This window comes from Aspergillus sclerotioniger (genome assembly GCF_003184525.1).
Source record: "Aspergillus sclerotioniger CBS 115572 chromosome Unknown BO94scaffold_25, whole genome shotgun sequence".
NCBI lineage: Eukaryota > Fungi > Ascomycota > Eurotiomycetes > Eurotiales > Aspergillaceae > Aspergillus > Aspergillus sclerotioniger.
In genome coordinates, this window is record NW_020291015.1 from 280,502 (window position 1) to 300,650 (window position 20,149).

Below are 20,149 nucleotides of genomic sequence, written 5' to 3' on the forward strand. Positions count from 1 at the left end.
TAGACAACTGGCCCAATGGATTGAGTTAATTGGTTACATGGTCGGTGGGGTTTCGTGTTGGGAGGAGAGCCTGCCGATATATACACATATATACATCCGGAATGCCTCTACTGTCTTCCTCACTACTTAGTAGTAGTAAGTACTTCATCCAACCCGTTTCAAAGTTTCCCCTCCTTGGTTTTGGTTCCCGAGATCATCTGCAACCACCACCACCACCAAATGTCTCCCTAACGCGCATCGGGTGACACAGTGACTGCGAGTCACCAGCGGGGCTGTCACGTTGGCACCCAAACAGGCCTTGTGCAGGGCTTGTCTTGTCTGCCTTTCGCGTCAAGCGCCAGATTGCTCCGATCCTCGTCTGATTCGATTCCGGCAGACGTGCAGATGAGGCGGATTGAGTTGTCTGTCCAGCTTGCCAGCAAACGGCCTTTAAGTAGTCCTTTTGGGCTCCCCCGCAGTGGAGCTACACGGATGGGTGCCTGACCGCCGGCGGTAGCGTTGTGCTTGAGCGTGACTGGCCACACGGACTTGACTGCAGGCCTGGCCTAGGCAGATCGTGAGGTGCTGCTGCTGCACCCGCCGACCGAACCGACAGACAGCCTCGTTCTCCTCATTCCTCTTTCTTCAACTCCTCCAGCTCCATTGATGCAACCTCCATTGTCGCTGCTATCAAATGTCGTTGTCCCGGGCCCCATTCTAGCCTGGCCATGTTTTCCGCCCATGATCAGGGCCCGAGTTACTGGGGAGTGTTGATCAATGCCGACAAGAGTCCTGCCCCGCTGCTAGAGCAGCTGTGTCTGGAGATTGCTCGCATCATAGTAAGTCGGAATCGGTGGAGCTCCGTGCAATGGTGCACAATATTTGAATTAGAGCACATCCTGAATCCTCTCTTCCCAAGACATCATTCGATGACTATGCGACAAGCGACCTCACCCCAGAACGATTGGCCGCGTTTTACCGCAAGGTTGGCGGTAATTACGATGTCCTTTTCCTCCAGACCAAACCATCCGCACTCTCCTTCATCTATCAACGTCTAGGATGCTTCCATAGTATCCAACCGACCTCCGATCCTTACAAACCCCCGGCTATTCCGGCTCTACAACCCAACGGCTTCGTGCGATGGCAGACAATCCAGTTGCTCCTCGACCCGGACGAGCATTGTCGGTACCTCCAGAATGCGGTCGAGCTATGGGACATCGAGACTCCGAGCGGCGAAATCTTTCCCAAACAGATACCTCGAGAGGCCTTCCCCGAAACACCGGACCTAGAAATGGTCGAATGGCATGAGGCAGTTAGCCGACGGTTTGAACTGGACTATGTCAAAAGGAACATCCCGCGCGTATCTCCACCAAATTTCGGCACATACCACTACTATTTTGCCCATAAAGATGCTCCTTCTACCAAGGAAGAGACCAGTCTACCCGCCCGTCGTCGAACGATGGCACACCGCGCCCCCGTGGTTCCAGAGGAGCCATCACCTCCCAGCAGACATCAAAGACGCCGAAGTGGCGAGTTCTCACCGTCGGCCACCCGTCGAGTCCAGTCCACGTACTTCCCACGCCCACCAGAAGTCGAGACGTCCCATCGAGCCCCTTCGCCGCCGATGTGGACCAAGCCTTCCCCCACGATGAGAGGTCGCGACCGTGGTTCGACGTTTTCACGTCCCGTGAGCCCAGGCGCATTACCGGGACACAGCGCATCTGATGCATCGTCCGAGGACTCCGGAGAAGCAGCACGCGACGCATCCCCGTCTGGAAATCGACACAGCCGTCATCTGCACCCGTCTACTCCACACTACTCCCACTCTCGCCGTCATTCACACGAATCATACGCTAGGAAACCCCAACGGGAACTCTCTCCAGGCACCCAGCAACGGTATGCCTACCGGGACATGTATAATACCCCCTCAACCAGACCATACGACTCAGATGGTGCTCGGCGCACACGGCCATCAAGGGCATACGCAGATGAGCCGGTCCATCCCCGGACTCCGGGGCCCAGCTTCCGCGACCACGCCTTCCGCGACCCTTCTGCTGTTCCGGTCAACGCTGAAGTGCCGGTATATACGCACAGGCACCCTCGCTACATGAACATGAACAATGCCTACGTCGTCCGCCCTCCTCCCGACATTGATGTGTGCGCGGTAGACGACTCCAGACGAAGTTACCGAGGGCCCACTGCTAAGTCCAACGCGCCTGTATTCAACAACCCCACAATTCCAGAGCGCACTCGATACCCCTCAGGCGGCTACCGATCCCAGAGATGGGCCAATCCGGTACAGCCATCGCCATCCCGAGGAATCCCAGCAGGTGTACCGGACATGGAATATGCTCTGCGAAGCAGACGGTCGACCATGTATGACCGGTGAGAAATCACGACAGCACAAATATCCAAGTTCCGCAACAAGCCAAACACCATCCCATCTCCAATAAGAATGATGACCATAACTAATGACTTATTGAATTAACGACCGTTTTCCGGTTCTATTTTTCTTCTCTCTCTCTGTCTTTCTTCTTCTTCTTTCTTTTTGCGCATTCTCGCGGACCACAGTACTACCACACATTGATAACGACAGTAGGGATGGTTATTGTGATGACCGGCGTTCTGCGTGGGCGGTTATCTGAATGGTCACAAGCTATTTGAAAGAACACGATGACCGATGAACTGATCAGCCAGCTATATGTTATGATTAACGACTCACGAGAGTTTAGAAAGTTAGACCCCGCACTGGCTTTTCTTTTCTTTTCTTTTCTTTTCTCTTTTTAATTTTTACCCCTGAGCTCTTTACATCAGCTAGTTCACGCTGTCTACGATCTTAGGAATGAAAATCTCTTCTTCCAACCCAGTTTCAATACCTATTTTACCGTCACCGATGGCTACGTACTACCTAGCGAGTGGACTCCGTCACCGAGCGGATTAGATAGCAATGATACCTGATTTGATCCCCTACCGATAGGACATGACCTATAGTCACATGCTTAATAAATACTACCACAATTCTACTGCTATGTAGATATGGAGTAGATCGATTGACAAATAGATAATAGATAATAGATATTAATAATGTGGTATGTTGGTTATCTGCCTGGTGGGACTTGAAAGAAGACATGGCTATTTTTAGGATGCATGGTTCGAAGCGAGTATGATGTATAGCTTGTGGCTTGGTTGGGTCATTCTACATGTTCGAAGTGTGTCGGAAATAAAAACGAGGGAGTGCGAATTTGTCAAGGAGGAGGTATGTGCAGTGTGCATCTCATCCCGTTCCATTCCATTCCATTCTGGCAAGGGAAGTTAAGCATTTGACAATTGGCGGGATGAATCGACATTCTTTGGTACTTATGCATTCTTGGTTCTTCAAGAAGTGGATTATTAGTGTAGGATAAGATCTAGACTGGAGGCTGAGACCGGTAGCTAGCTATCTACGCTAACCATCCATATATACACTCCCCTATTCTCTCTTCATCAGAGCAATCTTCTGTATCTACCACTCTCAGATAGTAAGATTGGCTCTTTGGAAACCAAACCCAAAGTCCTCGAATACGGCACACTTCTCCGTGATATCTGGGTTCATTACAGCCGATGGTGGCATATCCAGAAGACTGACGTTTCGCTCCGCTACTTCATATTCGGACATGTAGTATCCGCGAGGCCCAAAGATCTGGTATGTCGATGCATACGCGGGACCACGGAGCTTCAGCATCTTCAGATCCGGGTTCGGATTCCTGGTGCGGAAGAATGAGCCGAAGATATCGTTAAGGAGTTGGGAGTGTAGGATATCTCGTTGGTTGTAGTATGGGGATACATTCTTGGTCTTGCTGTTGAGGGTACTCCAGTCGAGGAGAACATCTGAAGCATGGCACGTGGCGTTGTAATCGACGTTGGGGGAGCAGATGCTGGGGACGTCGACAGTGGTTTGGATGTGGCCATGTCTGATTTCGAGTTCCCAAAGGCGCGGGAAAATGTGGCGGCCGCCATTGCGGAGGAGGTAGGCTTGTGGGCAACTCCATTCGCTGTGGGTAAGAGCGTCAGCGACGGTGTTCCGGACGCTGTCAGGGTCGGACGAATTCAGAGGGAAGGCGTTGGTTGCGAGGAGGGATTTAATGAGGGAGGTGGGGTAGGCGTAGCTGTAGACGAGCTCAAGGGCGGCCTCCGTTGTACCAACATTCGGGACATAATCGTCTACGTAGAGGGCTGCTTCGTCGGTAACGGTTGTGAAGATGGTTGGAACGCGGTTGGGGAGCTTGTTCGAGGCGAGAAGACGGTAGAATTGGTCGTCAATGACGCCGCTGCCGGTATCGTCGACTATAGGTATCAGGGGCTCTATAGATGCCAGGATCTCGCTGGAATGGAGATAGTCAGAGGCAATTGTCTCGGTGGAGTCTGTCATGGCAGCTTCGAACTCGGTCGTGTTGTCGAGGTATCGCGTTGCCGGAACAGATCTGAGGCAGGAGACGAGGGCAGTTTCGGACGTGGTTCCGTTGCAACCGACAGCACCAGCGATGTTAGGGATGACAATCTTGGTATATACCTCGCGGGTGAACCAGGGGAGGTCTACCGGGGCTGACTGCACAATGGCACCAGAAAAGAGGCCACGGGCAGCAGTCGAGGAGAGTAGTGCAATAACGCTTTGACCTCCGGCCGACTGACCAAAGATTGTGATGTGGTTTGGGTCTCCACCGAACGCCTCGATGTACTTGTTGACCCATTCCAAGGCCAGAATCTGGTCGCGTGTACCGTAATTTCCAGTCGTGAGGTTGCCCGTGGTCAGCCAGCCTAGCGCACCGACTCGGTAGTTGACCGTCATAACAACAATGTCGTTGCGGCTGGCAAAGTTTCCTCCATCGTAGTCGACCATGGATGCGGTGCCGCTGGTGAACCCGCCACCATAGAAGTATACGGCGACAGGCTTGCGAGCGGGGGTTCTATCACGCGGCGAAGGCAGGACGGGAGAATAGATGTTTAGGTATAGACAGTCCTCCGAGATGCCGCCATTGTCGAGTGTTCCAAAGCCTGAGACCGATTGAATGCACGAATCGGCCATTTTCGTTGCGTCGATGCTTTTGGGGCCTGAATAAGGGCGTGGTGGTGCGAACCGCAAATTCCTCACAGGCGGGTCCGCAAAGGGAACGCCTAGAAACCGAAACGAGCGCCCGTCACGATATCCGGTCATTTGGAAATCATCAAACGAGATTGAGATCTTTGATTTGTTCACAGCTGTCCTGTCTTTGTCAGTGGTAGGATGCACGCTGGAGGTACAAAGGGCAGGCAGTTCTTGATAACATGAAACCGAGATGATTCGTTTAAGACTTTGGGAATATGCCTGGCAATCTTCTGGCGAGGACTTGGCTATCCACAGGGAGCTATTCTCCTGTAAATCCTTTGCATAGACAAGATAGTCTAGCTGGTACTCTAGCTCCGTGGCGTTGGATTGGGGTGCATTTTGGAACGGGTAGAGGGCTTCTCCGATGGAAGCACACCGAACCTGCGCGCTGGAGTACGGTAGTTGATCGTAAACCAAGACTGCAGCGGTGCCATTGTTTGCGGAGCCCAAGTTGTTGTACTTCAGTGCCTGGAGGGTACCTAAAGAAGCGATTCTGGGAGGGTATGTTGCGGCTGCTGGAGGAGCTGGGGCCGCCAAAGCAGGGACGCAGAGAAGCAGGGAAAGAGAGAACAGCTGCATCTTCAGGATTGTTGCCTATTCCAGAAACTGCGGAGGAAGACCAGTGAACAAGACAGCTGCCCTTTTAAAACCCCCATGGGTGCCAAGCGAGAAAGCCGATGAGTTGGGTATCCGGACAAATGGTTGCTCGGAATGGCCGGAAGAGCAAGCCTCAGTGGTTCAGGAGATAGAAACTGCCATAGATGGAGCCCATGACGTCCCAGTCGGCATGGGTGGAAGCTGGGGTGCATTGTAGCGTTCCACCAGCAGAAAACGGCGGAGACTGGGGCACTGATGGTTCCTGAGGAAAGATCGCATCGATCTAGCCGAGAGAGCCATTCATATTGGCTCCCTCGGCAAACCACCCCAAGGACTCGCTTCCTTAGCGCACGGAGGTCAACGGGCGATCGATGATTATGATGATGATTGAATATGGAGAAAGTGGGAACTGGAAAGTTGATGTCGGGATGCAACTGGAAGAGGAAAGAAGAAACGAGAGGAACCCTCGCCCCAGGCACTCAGGCTGCCCCTCTCAAGGTTTCCCCGATCCGGTCTAGTTTGCTTCGAGTGCTCTAGCCCTATGCCCTGATCGCTGCCTGAGGTTTATTGTCAGATCCACCATCAAGTAGAGTGGTATGCGTGATGAACCAGTGTGCTTCTGAAAGGCGATGATCTAAAATAGGAGTGATATAATGATCGTGGGTCATCTGATGTTCATTTCCCTCAGGACTCGATATCTCGGTTGAGAGGGGGGCTGAACTTGAGAATGCCTTCCCGAGCCAACCTACTTCCTTCATTTCGTATCGCGCAGATGGTATTGTTGCAAGGTTGGATTTGGTGGGTTGAATCGCTGAATCATGGTGTCGCGTTCAGCAATCTGGTCGGATTGTAGAAGTTAGCCAGAATCATACCTAGCGGCTATGGAAGTTATCGTTGCGGTGAGAACACTCGGTATAGCTGTATAGCTGGTCCTGCCATGAGTATGCGTGATAGTAAGGGCTCGAACTCGGCCGTGGGTGACTACTCTGTTAGGAACGATCGCGTAATCTTCGGTTCGCATCATTCTCGAGATAAAAGGAGGACCGACTGGAGTAATGGAAGGATGCAGGCTGACCTCCGTGGCTCTTGCTGGTCGGCACTCGGCTTCTCCATAGCAAAAACAGTCCCATCCTGAAACGCCGGCAGTTTGATTTGCGAATGCGACCATTCGTGTTCATCCTCGCAGTCGGCCTTAACATCAAGAATTACGCCTGATTCTTCTTATGTTCACCACTTCACTAGGTATAGATCCGAAGATGCAAGGTATTGGATGCTTCGTGGTTTGATAGAATGACGACAAGGTTTTCTAAGCAGAGTGACGTGTTTCTTTCATGTTTCCGAAGGGAGGCACAACGTGGGTAAACACTCAGAGCAAAAACTGGAATTGCAGTTTTTACTTGGTGGCAGTCGAAGGGATGGATAACTATATAGTATCAAAAGACTATGGTAGGGGAGGTGGTGGGTAAGCCATGTTGAGGATAAGAGGAGAAGGATACTGATTGTAGATTTGTCGAGACGTGCGAGAACAGCTGAATAAAGGAATATGATAAGATCTAGCTAGTAGGTGGTTTGTAGATGCAGGAAAGTGAGGTTGCATGGAAGAAAAAGCCTCAAAGGAATGGGATCAGGTGACCAGGCTGGCTTGTCTATGGACGTAGGATGATTCTGTCAACCAGGGAAATCAGGCAGAAAAGCGACGTGCTAAGACATAGCTTTGGTCTGAAAGTAATGGCATACGTGAAGAATCAAGAAAAGCCAAAAAAAAATGGGGCATGTGTAAATTGAGGCAGTGGGAGACTAGTATCCTGCCAGGAGGTATGGTATATGTGCTAGCCGTTCTTCTCTATATTTCCCAGAAAGAAAAGGCAGAGTAATCTTTAGAAGTGTTATCAGTAACTGATAGTGTCTGTCATGAAAACAGTGTGACTGAGACGGTTACCTGCCGAATAGAAGCTGAACGAGTGTATTATCTGCTATCGTGGTAACGATTAGTTCCCTACGAGTCGTGGTATGCTGCATCCAAGCAGGATTGGGGTTATGATCGTTACAGGAATAAAGAGGATAGACAGTAATACAGTACGTACAAGAAAGGTTGGTATGAAGTGATCGCCCTACCTATCGTGAAGCAGAGGGGCGGATGCCTCAAAAGAGTCACATCGAAGGAAGAGAGGCAAAATTGCAAAAGAGAGATAGTTACAAGAGACGGCCGGCTACAATAGGAAGGTGGATGTCTCCACTTCAGCGGGTAGCGGGAAGCGGATCCAAGTAGATAGTACTATGGACCAAGTAGGTAGATAGTACTACTATAGAGTATAGAGAACGGCCGGGAATGGCCTCACTAACTGCCCGACAAGGCAACAGGGCCAGCAAAATCGATGCCTGTGTACATAGGCCAACAAGATTTCCTTTTTAAGACAACAAATGCGAACAGTTAAGCAAATATGCGTCTAGTTCTCAATGATAACCCAGGGTGACTGAGTGGTTAATACGGCGGAGGGTACCCGCTAACTATACCCGCCGACTATGCCCGCGTAGACAGAACCACGGTGGAAGTCCTGGGTTTGATTCGTACCCTGGTTCCTTGGGCTGCAGACCAAGGACACTGGTTGGATCGTCTGAAAACCCCCCAACCCCCCCCCCTAAGGGGGTTTCGTAGGTCTCCCGGTGGTTGGGCAACCCACCAAGTGACTGAGCTTTTTGCTTCTATAAGTATTGACCAAGGTTGCCTCCTTACTTCTTCTACAAGATGCGATCAAAGACAGACTCAATAAAAGAATCGTGCTTTGGACTGCTGCGGATCTCAACTTGAACGGCGGGATGGGAGGGGTGGCTGCCATGCTGCCTCGCTGCCTCGCTGCCTAAGAATGTCAAAGACGGCAGTAGCAGCAGGAGTGACTCACTCGCTCTTGCCTATGAGACAGACTTTGCATCAAAAGTATGCCCTATGAAGCAATGAATCAATCAATGCCCGTCGATGTCGGACTCAGGCTCGTAGCGGTACGTATATATGCAAACTATGTACGTACATACCTCTTTGGAGATAGGAATCCTGAGGCTGATAGTCCCGGACTTTCTATCTAACCTATGGTAATTGGAAATGTTGATTGACACACATAGTATTTCTTACAGCAAAACAGCAACATACATACATACATATATATGTACAACAACTACTCGGTACGGAACTGCCTCACCTCTCGCTGGTTCACAATCTGCTCCTCGGAAAACCAGTTCCCATGCATCCCATACGGCACTCGCTGAGGCAGGACTACCTTGCAAACCACATCTTTCATCCCCACCGCATCAATGACCCACATCTCACTGTGTGAGTCAGGTGGAGCATCACCATTTTCATCCAGTTGTGACTCGTCGAAGACATATGTAACGAGCCAGCCATCATCTTCGGACTTCCCATCCCCGCGCGGAATAAACGAACACTCCTGAGCATACCACCCCGAGGGGAAGGCAAAAACTTGGATGGGATCGTCACGATTACTTGATGCGAGGATGGTAGCTATTGATCGCTTGTCTACACAGCCATCTACCGGGGACGGAGGGTCAGTTTTCGCCCGCAAAAGAAGATGCTGCACATCCACTTTGACGAGGCAATCGATCTTATAGCTGCTGATGTGGGAGGCGGCAAAGTTCCCCTTCCGCATAGAGCATCCATAGACGAACCGTGTCTGTTTCATCTCAAGGTGCTGGGGTACGCATGGAAATTCGAATGGAATGGCCGATAGTGCCCACTGCTGAGAGATAGATGTGGAGTCGTCGTGGTCTGGCGGAAATTGGTAATAATAGAGACGGCATTGGGGATCTGGCTCGTTCATAGCCCCTGGCGCATTCAGGTTGCCCATATGGTACAATGGGGCGATACTGTTCATGCGACAAAGGAGCATGTTCACCCGTATACCGCTGGGAGTTTCTTCATCCCAGCTATTCACGGTATGCATAACCACACAGGCATCCGTCTTGAACCATCGGATAAGCTCCGGGAAGTGTCGAGGGAACACCCCAAGTCTGGTTTGACCTTGTGGATCGTATTGCACCACTGGTTTACCGTGAAAGAGCTTAAACGGGTCCAGTGAGAGAGGCAGGTCTATGATAAGGGTATGTTGATGCGATACTCCAAAATCGTGCATCATCTTCCCTGAAGTAAGGCCAGGGACGGGTTGATTGAGACAGAGCCCCGGCGTTAGCGAGCTTCTAGCAGGTACAATGGAGTAATTGACGAATGGTGGAATAAACGTTGAGTGGAATAGAAGCAGTTCATTGGTATGGGAATCGACTCTAGGCTGCTCATCGACATTTATCAACAACAGGTTACGTTATCATCGTGCTTTGATACTCACATGAGCTGTGGTCATCTCCTTATAGAATCCTTCTATACCTGGCCCGCCAAAGTACGATTTGGGCCTGTCAGAGACCTCAGACTCCCCTTCGGCCGTGTTGCCAGTAAACCAGCCCACCGTTCTCAGCAGTGGAAGTAACATGCGCATGGGAGGTCCGACCTCATTTGTAGCTAAGACGCGGCCATCATGATGGAAAATGCTAGTATTCGCGCTGCTCACCCTCCTGATAGGCCGGGCAACCAAACCGCAGATAGATGCATATATCAATACCATACTCCGCAAGACCTCGAGCAAAATCCGGAAGGACGACAAGGCAGGATTGGTCAAGGTTGCAACACTAGGCGTGATGGGGCCGAGACGGCGATTTCGCACGGTTGCGCAATAAATGTCCGTTAGAACATATTGGTTGGTAAAGATTGGCTGGACACTGGGTTGCCCCGGAATACGCTTAAAGTACACGCCCGTGAGCATGCCATCGCCGTCAAACCAGTGGAGGTCACGCTGAGCGTCGTGCTGAAGGGGATTGGTGCCATTCCGGACATATTGTCCCCCCAGAAACTCCTCAGGAACGGTGCCCTCAAAGTGGCAAGACTCATCGGCGAGTGTAGTTTGAATAGGGGCAAAGTTGCCCGCAAGGTATCTGGCAGATGGTTAGTTAGCACCGAGAGTGTTCATGGCTAGAAGGTGAGCATACGGGTGTCTTCTTTCTGCTTTTGACATGATGCCATTCGTTGCACTGGAGGAAAATCTCGGTGAGGCAATCGGATTTTGAACTCATATAGATATTTACTGGGGGCTTTCCAGCGTTTAAAACCAGGAAACAGAGGCGCCTGCCTGTAAACACTATAAACACCGACATAGTAAAAATGTCCTGGAACCGGTTCATCGAGCTTTGAGCAGGATCGCGTAACCGTGGGATCCGTAGAACCAGCTCTTATCTATCCTGATCCTACTACTTACACAATAGGGCCTAGGCCTGCGTAAGAACCGTGCCGATCTTCGCTCGCAAGGCCTAGAGCCCGGGGACCAGGTGGCATTCATTCCTCGCGGAATCAAACTCTACGAGCCACAAATCAAGTAGGAATTAAGCATGACTACTAGTAGAGAAGCTGTTGCATCATAAGCCCAGCACCTGGAAACCTTCACCAAAGATCCATGCTCTATCTAGCTGGATTTGGGAAGAGATTACCAGGCCAGGTTTCCGTCCAACAGCATCTGATAGCATATCCAATGGAATGTTTGGAGGAACTGCACTGTCCATGGTTGCCACGCACTGTTCCGCGGAGGCAAAACCTTCCAAGACGGCCGAGAGCTTTAGCCCCCAACGCATCCGGATTTTTGGGGTCAAACAATAGATCGTCATCTACACAGTACTGGGTAGTTGGATAGACCTGCTGTTGTGCATGTTGCGGGAGTAAGAATTGATAACGATCTGCGATGGGTGGGGAAACCGAGCGCCCTTAAGGCCGGTCAGGGCTCTAGAGAGTCTAGGCAGTGCAGGCACCCACTTGGGGCCTCAGACATCCCCACTTGGGGCCTAACGGGAGCCTGGGGAGCCTGGACGGCGGTGGGAGTTTCTGCCGGTTCCGGATATTGTAGTTAAGGGTCTGTTTCTCACAACTTCCAACCGAAGAGCAATCATTCACTATACCATCTTACAGACTACGTACAGACTACGGCATCTATCACATCAATGGCGTCCACACTGACCCTGCCTCAACTGCCCGCAAAACATCGGGACCTACCGAGATGGATACAGAGCCATCCAAAACCGCCTCTCAACCAGATTACTGCACCTTACAATAACTATGACGCCGTGGTGCGTAAGCTGTTTGCCCAGGACCCTTCTCACACAGCTTTGCAGGACAACCATCTCAACATTGTGCCCCTTTACGATTCGAGCGGTCTTACTGATGTCCGCGTTCGGGCTCGGGACTTGGCGTCGGAGCCCTCGACAATGAAGGAACGGTACATCATGCCCTTGAAGGAACAAGACCGGCGACCCAATGGTTCCCCAGCAGTGGTTCCGAGGCTTGATGACTTTTGGAGGAACTTCAACATCTTTTCCGAGGGTGCATTGAGCGACATAGACTGGAGTAATGTGGTCGTCGCAGGAAGCGCAGTGGTCACCTGCCTGCTACCAGTGCCTGAAGAGTACCGTGACTCGAAGCGTGCCATGCTTTGCTCTTCGCCGGCCAAGCGGAAGTGGGAATCCAACCGGTGGAGAATACGGAGTTAAACGTTAAGCTTATCGATAAGTGCCCGAGATAGTGTCAGCATCGTTGAACCAAGTGATGTTTGATCATTTGATGGAATGATCATATTGGAAGTAGGGATGTCACATGACATGACCCTATCTTAGTAGCCGCCCCCTCCTAGCTTCCTGAGGAATCTACAAGCATTTACCATCTCACGTTCCATCGTAGGGCGTCACAAGGCAGGAGATAGTCGCTGGGAAGGAGCGGAAAGGAGAGCCGGTTGTTTGATCGGGATGGCTCAAGGGCGGTGACTATATCAGGCGGTAAGATACTAGTTGGGGACGGCGTTCGCCTTTCCAAACAATTAATTTCTTACAGGAAGTGCTGGGAAATTCCTCTATTTTTGACCAAGAGACAGAAATTCATGATGCTATTGCCAAACAGATTTGGTGTAGATTGAACGCACTTCTCCTTCCCAATATAGACTACAAAGATCGACAAGTCAGTCAGTGTCCACGATCCACGTAGGTGGAGCAATGTGGAGAATGAGTTAGTTTATCTGATACGACTAGTGTCCGAGATCGGTGGATCCATCCTAAAGGCAGACATTACAGGGCAAGCAACATATAACCATTTCCAAAACCATCCGGTACAAAAAGCCAAACCCCCACCCCCATCAGGAGCACATCTTACAGCTCATCACCCCAAAATGGTGACTCCGGCTGGTTACTCTTATAAACCCCCTTCCAAATCAGAGATAATACCTTCTCTCCGGTTATTTCGGGATCTCGCACCACCCCCACACCCAATAAATTCGCATATTCCCACTCCATTGGGAATGATATCCGACTCAATGGGTTATTCGCGTACATGAAAACCATTTGCAGATTCCCGGTCGCGGGGGTTTGATCATCCGCGATATAAAAGACCTTAGTACTGATGGCGCTCCCTACACACGTTCTGGCGAGAAATCCTGCCACGTCAGTTTCTGTCATACCTAGAAATGGGGATATGAATGGTGTTACAGGGTGTTGGGTGGCTGAGTCGGGGGTGAGGTTTTGGATGGCGTGTTTGGAGTCGGTGGATAGGACAACGAGGGAACGTGGGGCGTCTGGCTTCTTGTTGTATGCTTCGGTGAGGAGTTGTGTGAGGAGCTGCGGGGGAGAGACTGTCAGCCTGGAAATGGGGTTGGGTAGGGGTGCGTTTACGCTTGATTGGATTGTTTCGTCGGTGCAGATGATGCTGACGAGGGGGGCTGAGTCATTGGAGGTGGTGGTACGTTTTGTCAATATAGGTAGACTGAGATCAGGAATTTGGGTGGAGGTGGAGGTGGTGGAGGTAAAGGGATCTTTGGTTAATATGGGTAGATTGAGACGAGACATATTGGTGGTGTCTGTTGCTGGTATGTAACTTGGTTGGGACAGGCTGCTATTTATGTAAGTGCAGGGTGTTCGGATGCGAACAAAGCGATCGGAGTGTATCTTGTATTCTGGTAAGTGAATGAGGCTGAATGGGGAGAGATCAGGACAAGTCCATTGTAAGGTAAGGCACTTCCCGTCCTGCTTGGTGGTTGCTTCATTGTGCCGTGGATGGACATCGCTTGGGAAGCACGGGGAGATTCATTCACTTTTCCTGGTAATTCAAGAGTAAAGAAACATGCCGTTTCTCAGTTCTGGGGACCGGAAATACGAGAATTTTTGATAGAATCTGATGGGTTCTGTCTTTGTATTAACTGGCTGATCAGAGAGAGGAATGTGAAACATGAAAACAACATGGAAAAGCCATTTAAAGCATGGTTGACCTACACTCTACCTAGGAGTATCGGAGAGGAACAAGTCTGCTGGTGTAGAACACGCATAATGCCGAGATCGCCTTGCTTATATGATTTCAATGAGAGCATGAATGTGCGAAGAAAGAGAGGTCAACAAAGGCGTGGACAATGCCCGAGTCACCTGACCAACGGCACGTTCCGGGGGATGGGGCTTTACTCGGTGCTGAAATCTCCTGGCAGGTATTAGTTGAACTGATACATGTACACTACGCGCTACCATGGTGACTCATGTCATAGATACCTAGCTTGACTGAGATCAAACAAACCAGACCAAATCAAATTGCAATTGGATCAACAAAAGCACACTACCCAACTATCTTAAAGTCAATGCTACCAGACCTCCTTCACCAGATTAAATGCCATCTCTCGACTGTCATTCTCCCACCTAATAATCCCCATTTAGCAAAATCGCGTCTAAACCAAACTCCGGCTTAGCAGGTTCCCCTGAAATACCCCTGTACACACCATCACCATCGGCCAACTGGGTTAACCCGTCAAAAGATCTCGTTCCATGAGCCAACCTTATCGGCTCGATATTTGCAAACTCCGCCGCCACCCGGATCGTTTCCCAATCCTCCGGGTTATATCCAGAAACCAGCAGAAGCGTATCGTCCTTAAGGGTTTACGCATCTGCGATAAGCGAAACTCTATAATCAAGAAGCGAACCATGGGGGACGTCCTTGACCACAAATGTCTTAATGGCTTGAGTGGTCCAGCCCAGGAATGGTGAGTCAAAGTGCTCGGTAACGGGGGGGTTGGTGACATTATCAAAGGTGAGGAATTGGAGCCTGACGACGGAGCGGGTGGTCATGACGATCAGGGACCGGCGGAGATGGGGCCGTTTCTGGTAGGCGGCGGTTAGAATGCGGCTAAGGGTCTAGGAAAGAGACAAGTTAGTAGAATTATTGGAGATGAGGGGGAGAGGGGGTGGGAAGAGAAAGGGGGGAATACGGGGAGTGGGATGTCGACGGTGCAGAAGATTCCGTGAATTTCGGAAGTGAGCTTTTGGCTTGCTAGTTCCTGGTTGGGATACATTCTGTCGGATGGTTTTGGGGGGTGGGGAAGGTACTTTATGGGGAAGCAAGTTGGTTAGGTTGTTCTTTGCGAGGTGGGATGAAGGATGCGTTGGAGATGGGTGAGTGGGAAGTTATATAGGCTTGAAGTGGTAGTTTTATGAGGAAAGAGGAAAGGCAATCCGGTTGAAGAGAACATTCCAGATATTACTAACCGGCCCCTCTGCTATTTTCTCCGGAGTCACACCTTGTGCAATGTGACCGTTCAGTGTCACGGACAAAGTGATCTCACCCGCTGTAATATGCTGCAAGGCATACAAGGAGGCTCGTGGCCCCGCCGTGTGTGATATAGTAATTCTGGAAGGTGGGCATATTAATCACTGTTACATGACTTTCCCTTGAATTTCGCTCCTCACCTGGCTAGTGTTCCCTTATACCAAGTATCCAAAACTTTGAAATCCCGATGGCCACACCTGTTCATGGCGCAAAAGTCCACCATTTTCTATCATGTGAATTTTCTCCCTCTCATCTCATAGTGGAGACTCAACCCTTCCTCTGAAAGTAACATACATTCATACATTAATACAAGTAATGCTGTATGTCACTGTCATCGCCACACCGTGTGACCCCGAAGCTTAGCAGTGGGGTCACTGGGTGAAACTTTTATCACCTCCGTTGCCAATAATGGCAAGATTGAGCAGCTCTACCGTTCAGCCAAGGGCTAGAATTCAGTAGGCCTAGACTACGCATCACTTACATAGCTAGTCGATCAGGTCTCTGAAATTTGTACGACGGTTTAACAAGCACAGCAAGGAGGAGCGTGTCATAAACCCGAGACATGGAAAACAAGAACAAGACAGAGGATGGACTGGATCACTGGCGGTATCACACTTGGCCCAGGCCTCCCTCGGATAATTTTGATATAGATCCAATTGGTACAGAAGGGTATGTAGATAGCACAATGCGAGATGCAACTCAGCAAAATGACATTGTTACTCTTCACCTATCTTTGTCCCAAACACAAGTGTACCCCTTCTCAGTGGCCCACTCCTTAACAGTCTTGCCCGTAGAATCATTCACATCGGGATCCCATGTTGGAGGAGGAATGCCAAGGCATTCAACACGCAACCTTTCATTGTAAGATGCAGTTCTGTCTCACCCACGTCAGTTCAATGGAGCTTGGCACCAGCTTTGAGTAGAAACTCCATGTAAGCAATATTTTTGAAACTCGCGGCACGGTGGAGCGGGCTCCAGCGATCGGGGAAGCGATAGTTTACCTCCGCGCCTTTTTCGATGGGAAACGAGAGGAGAGCGAACTCATCTCCAATTGCTTTACTTTGGACGGCTAGAAGAAAGGGCGACCAGCCATCCTTGATTAAATCGTTCACCAGAAGGCAATACATTATTGTTATCCCGCATCAAAGGGTCTGCGCTGTTTGCGAGCAGCAGCTCGACAGTCTCCAAGGGTGCCTGGTATGCCGTGATGTGTAACATAGCCCCGCCGACAGGTTTGTGCGAGTCTCCATTCTCGAATTTCATCGACCTTACCTTCATTTTGTCGCTCTTCTGCAGAGAAAAGCGAACGACTGGGGATTTTCATTCTTGACCGCAACAAATAGTAGGCTGTCACCCCGTGGATGAAGGTCCTGCAAGTCTGCACCGTGATCAAGTAGTATTTGGATTGTCTCCATACCCCCTGCCGTCGAGACTCCGCGATATAAGATTGGCGCGGACTCCTCGGTCATTGTTCAGTTTGGGTTTGCTCTCTTTGTAAGGAGAAGTCGGAATATTTGAATCAGAGCTTCCCATAAGACCTCCTGAGGAATAATATCACCATTCCACAGTGCATTGCAGCCTTAACCAGGCTTTGGTCTAGAATACGTCGGGGCGTTTCTCCAGGATAGCAGCGCAAAAGAATCTCCAAGAGGTTTGCATATCGATTATGTGCAGCCAGAGCGACCGTCCCCTCTCCCAGTCGTCGGTGGTGATCTGAGCAGGGAACACTCGGTCAATTAGGACCTGTGCCACATCGGCACTTCCCCAATAGGCTATTGTGGCAAAAGGAGTGCATAGCTATGGCACCGGAAGTTGCTCACCAGGACGATCATCCTGGTCGCGCCTGGTACAATCCGCACCAGTGTGGAGGGAACGTACGTACCAAGTTGTGAGATGCAGCGGCGTCTTGCATGGGTTGTTGTATTCGTCCGCGCCCTTCTGTTCCACACTGTAGCCACGATCAATTAGCCATTGTACAAATTCCACATGGCCACCAATAGTGGCCTCATGGAGCGGATTCCTCCATTGGAAACGCAGGTCTGCCGCTCTCACGTTCGGGTCACCCAGGAGCAGGACTAGTATCCATCCCAGTCCCCTTCTCTAGCAAAGTCGAGGATTTCTCATGTCCACCTGATATCCTGTCTTTGGAGAGGTGATAGTTGTGTTGCCATTTACAATCAGACAATTCAAGGCTGGGGTGATGGGTTCGCGAGGGGAACATGATGCTGAGTGATGGCTGTGGCAGCCCAGGGGAACGATAAGAATGAGGGAAAAGCGGATTTCAATTTATCTGCTGAGCAGTTGCCCGGCTTGGCTCAACAGGCTAGCTGGCCCTCCATCACATGACTGGAGCGAAGTTTTATTCCCAGGGCCCCAGGCAACCCTGTGTGTGAAGGGCTCATTCTCAGTCGACCCTTCATCTTTCCTCGATTCCCCTTCTAAGCGTCCTTAATGAATGGGTTGGGACGGTATAAAAGACCTCACTACTCCGTATCCTCATGTGTATGATGTCTCTTCCTGTCACAGGGAAGAATTTGAAATCCCAAGCAGTGGGCTGGGGTGATTCTCTGATTAGACACTGCCCTGGTACGGGATTCTCTCTGAAGTTAACAGCGCAAACCTACAGAATGGGTCTGTCTCTACAGGTGCTGAGCTACTTCCCTCCTAGATCCTCCTTGATCAAGTCCGCTGCCCGCTCCGCAATGGCGTAAACCGCGCTCTGGGTATTCCCCCTGGGCACAATATGAATGACGCTGGCGTCCACAGCCTTTGAAGCATGCTTCTCTGTTAAAGAAGGGGATCAGACTGTTTACTTTAATGCTGAGTACAGTTAGTCTATATACCTGCTTTTTAAATAGTCAGAAAGTCTGATTATATTGTTAGACACGCTTCCCATAATTGGCCATGCCTGTGGTCATAATCTGATCACTATCTTCACTCTTTTTTCTGTCATTAATCTTAAATCTATCTTCAGAATATACTTCATTCCTGGTACACTGGTGGTAATAGATATATTTATTAAAGAATCTTAAGACAGGAAATGGCTGATAGCACAGAACGGTACTTGAAAAGGGTTTAATTTCTGTATTATGATGCATGGAATGACGGATTTTAGTATCCTTGTATACTGTATTAAGGCATTATTAAAGCTATATATTAAGTTTAAAAGTAAATCTGTGCATGCGGCGGCGGGGCCCTGAATAGACAAGAATACTTGTAATATGATTATACAGGTGTATACAGGAATTATAATATTAAGACAACATATTCAGAAGAGTAAGAGTATTTAAAAATATATTTTAAAGATAGAAAAGACTGCTAATCTAATTCCAGATTATGCGGAGGGGCTGTTTAATGTTAGGGCAATGATGGTGAAGGATGTGAAAGAGTTGAGGGAGAGGGTGGAGAGGGTGTTTTATAACGCTGCGGGCGCGACGGGGTGTAAGGTTGAGTTGGAGTGGTGAGTTCTCTTCGTTTTTTTCCCGTCCGGGGTGGGGGCTTTATGTGGGAAGGAGTGAACGGCTGAAAAGATGGATGAGCTAATGGTGGTAGGTTCGCGCTTTACGAGGACGTCGTGACGAATGATACCCTTGCGGAGCAGTACAGACAATATATGCTGCAGTATTTGGGTTTGCAGCCGGAGCAGATGGTATCAGTGAAGGAGACTAGGACGGTTCATGACTTGCTGGGAAGCTCGTGAGTTTTTATATATATTGTTTAAAGGAGAGTCATGGAAGCTAACTACAGCAGTGATTTTGAGAGCTGCTTGTATATCTGTCCTAATATTTAAGCAATGTTTGATATTAAGATAACTAATCTTCCATATTTAATTAGCTTCTGCGAGGCAGTGCAAGATTATGTTGTACATGAGAAAGCACTTCGGGCCGGAAAGGCTAATGCTCTGATATCGCTGGATATGTTGATAAACGACGCTTTTGCTACGAGGATGAAGGAGGACTTTAGGGCGGCGATGAAGGACGCTGGGCGTTTGTCTGAGTGGCATGACCTAGCAAGAAGCGTAGCAACTATTTAAGAGATAATTCCATGAGCAAGAGATGGTAAGCATGCAGCACTACGATTACAAAAGAACCAATATACCAATAAATTAACACCTCAGTCCCATTGCCCTAAGACCTTCCAATAGTTGGCCATACGAAGCCTCAACATCTCCACTAGTATCCATCTAATAAACCATCAATACTAATCAATAAATAGAAAAGTACCATCTACCTCAACCAAAACCCCCCTGCGACGATAATACTCTATAATCCTAGCATTTTCAGCAATATAGTAACAGTATCTCTGATCAAACGTCCCTCTATCATCCACCTGACCAGGAATATTCCTAGTCATGAACCTCTGTCTAGCGATCTTTTCCGGACAGTTAAAGAGAAAGACCAGATCTGGCGACCTGATCTGTAAATTCAGCACGAGCAAAAGATATATCGAAGATGTATGAGTCCTTACGGCTTTCTCAACAGGTCCTGCCTGCTCCAGCACCCGGGGAACACCATCAATCACGATGTTCTTCTTCCCTTCTAGCTCCAACCTCTCGACCTCACCTCGGAGAATAGGAATCAGGTCTTCAACGTCAATCAAGACGTTGCTTCCAATTGCCTGGGTGGCCTCTGGCCTCAACCTCTTCAAACGGCATTGCTCGCGCAAGAGGTCTCCGACTGAGAGGTGATGGTAGTGATAATTCTCAGCGAGCTTCTTGCAGAGTGAGCCCTTGCCTGCGCCGGGTGCACCTAAGTGGGTAATTTAGTGGAGTTGTCACAGTC

At 49.7% G+C, this 20,149-nt stretch overlaps 7 protein-coding genes across 7 annotated transcripts; 3 read left to right on the forward strand and 4 right to left on the reverse strand.

Moving 5' to 3' along the window:
• Positions 1 to 369: 369 nt before the first annotated feature.
• Positions 370 to 2,368, forward strand: BO94DRAFT_522596 (uncharacterized protein; the record flags this gene model as incomplete). Its single annotated transcript, XM_025610189.1, has 2 exons — positions 370 to 822; positions 873 to 2,368. The coding sequence occupies exons 1-2, from the start codon at positions 708 to 710 to the stop codon at positions 2,366 to 2,368; spliced, it is 1,611 nt and encodes a 536-aa protein (XP_025464602.1). The 5' UTR covers positions 370 to 707.
• A 736-nt stretch (positions 2,369 to 3,104) lies between these two features.
• Positions 3,105 to 10,770, reverse strand: BO94DRAFT_626677 (putative cholinesterase; the record flags this gene model as incomplete). The annotated part of the gene is made up of 4 exons (XM_025617370.1): positions 3,105 to 5,695; positions 8,893 to 9,993; positions 10,051 to 10,690; positions 10,745 to 10,770. The coding sequence occupies 4 exons, from the start codon at positions 10,768 to 10,770 to the stop codon at positions 3,491 to 3,493; spliced, it is 3,972 nt and encodes a 1,323-aa protein (XP_025464603.1). The 3' UTR covers positions 3,105 to 3,490.
• Positions 10,771 to 11,699: 929 nt separating this feature from the next.
• Positions 11,700 to 12,551, forward strand: BO94DRAFT_537877 (uncharacterized protein). The gene has a single exon (XM_025612370.1). The coding sequence runs from the start codon at positions 11,744 to 11,746 to the stop codon at positions 12,287 to 12,289; it is 546 nt and encodes a 181-aa protein (XP_025464604.1). The 5' UTR covers positions 11,700 to 11,743; the 3' UTR covers positions 12,290 to 12,551.
• A 386-nt stretch (positions 12,552 to 12,937) lies between these two features.
• On the reverse strand, positions 12,938 to 13,630 carry BO94DRAFT_472378 (uncharacterized protein; the record flags this gene model as incomplete). The annotated part of the gene is made up of 2 exons (XM_025608426.1): positions 12,938 to 13,402; positions 13,457 to 13,630. The coding sequence occupies 2 exons, from the start codon at positions 13,628 to 13,630 to the stop codon at positions 12,938 to 12,940; spliced, it is 639 nt and encodes a 212-aa protein (XP_025464605.1).
• Positions 13,631 to 14,209: 579 nt separating this feature from the next.
• BO94DRAFT_537879 (uncharacterized protein) lies at positions 14,210 to 15,103 on the reverse strand. The gene has a single exon (XM_025612371.1). The coding sequence runs from the start codon at positions 14,888 to 14,890 to the stop codon at positions 14,702 to 14,704; it is 189 nt and encodes a 62-aa protein (XP_025464606.1). The 5' UTR covers positions 14,891 to 15,103; the 3' UTR covers positions 14,210 to 14,701.
• Positions 15,104 to 18,589: 3,486 nt separating this feature from the next.
• Positions 18,590 to 19,401, forward strand: BO94DRAFT_548889 (uncharacterized protein; the record flags this gene model as incomplete). Its single annotated transcript, XM_025613424.1, has 4 exons — positions 18,590 to 18,644; positions 18,702 to 18,828; positions 18,921 to 19,064; positions 19,203 to 19,401. The coding sequence occupies 4 exons, from the start codon at positions 18,590 to 18,592 to the stop codon at positions 19,399 to 19,401; spliced, it is 525 nt and encodes a 174-aa protein (XP_025464607.1).
• A 188-nt stretch (positions 19,402 to 19,589) lies between these two features.
• BO94DRAFT_427470 (nucleoside monophosphate kinase) lies at positions 19,590 to 20,129 on the reverse strand (the record flags this gene model as incomplete). The annotated part of the gene is made up of 2 exons (XM_025607455.1): positions 19,590 to 19,784; positions 19,848 to 20,129. Coding segments are annotated over 2 exons (477 nt in total), but the record flags the coding sequence as incomplete, so codon positions are not given.
• Positions 20,130 to 20,149: the final 20 nt, after the last annotated feature.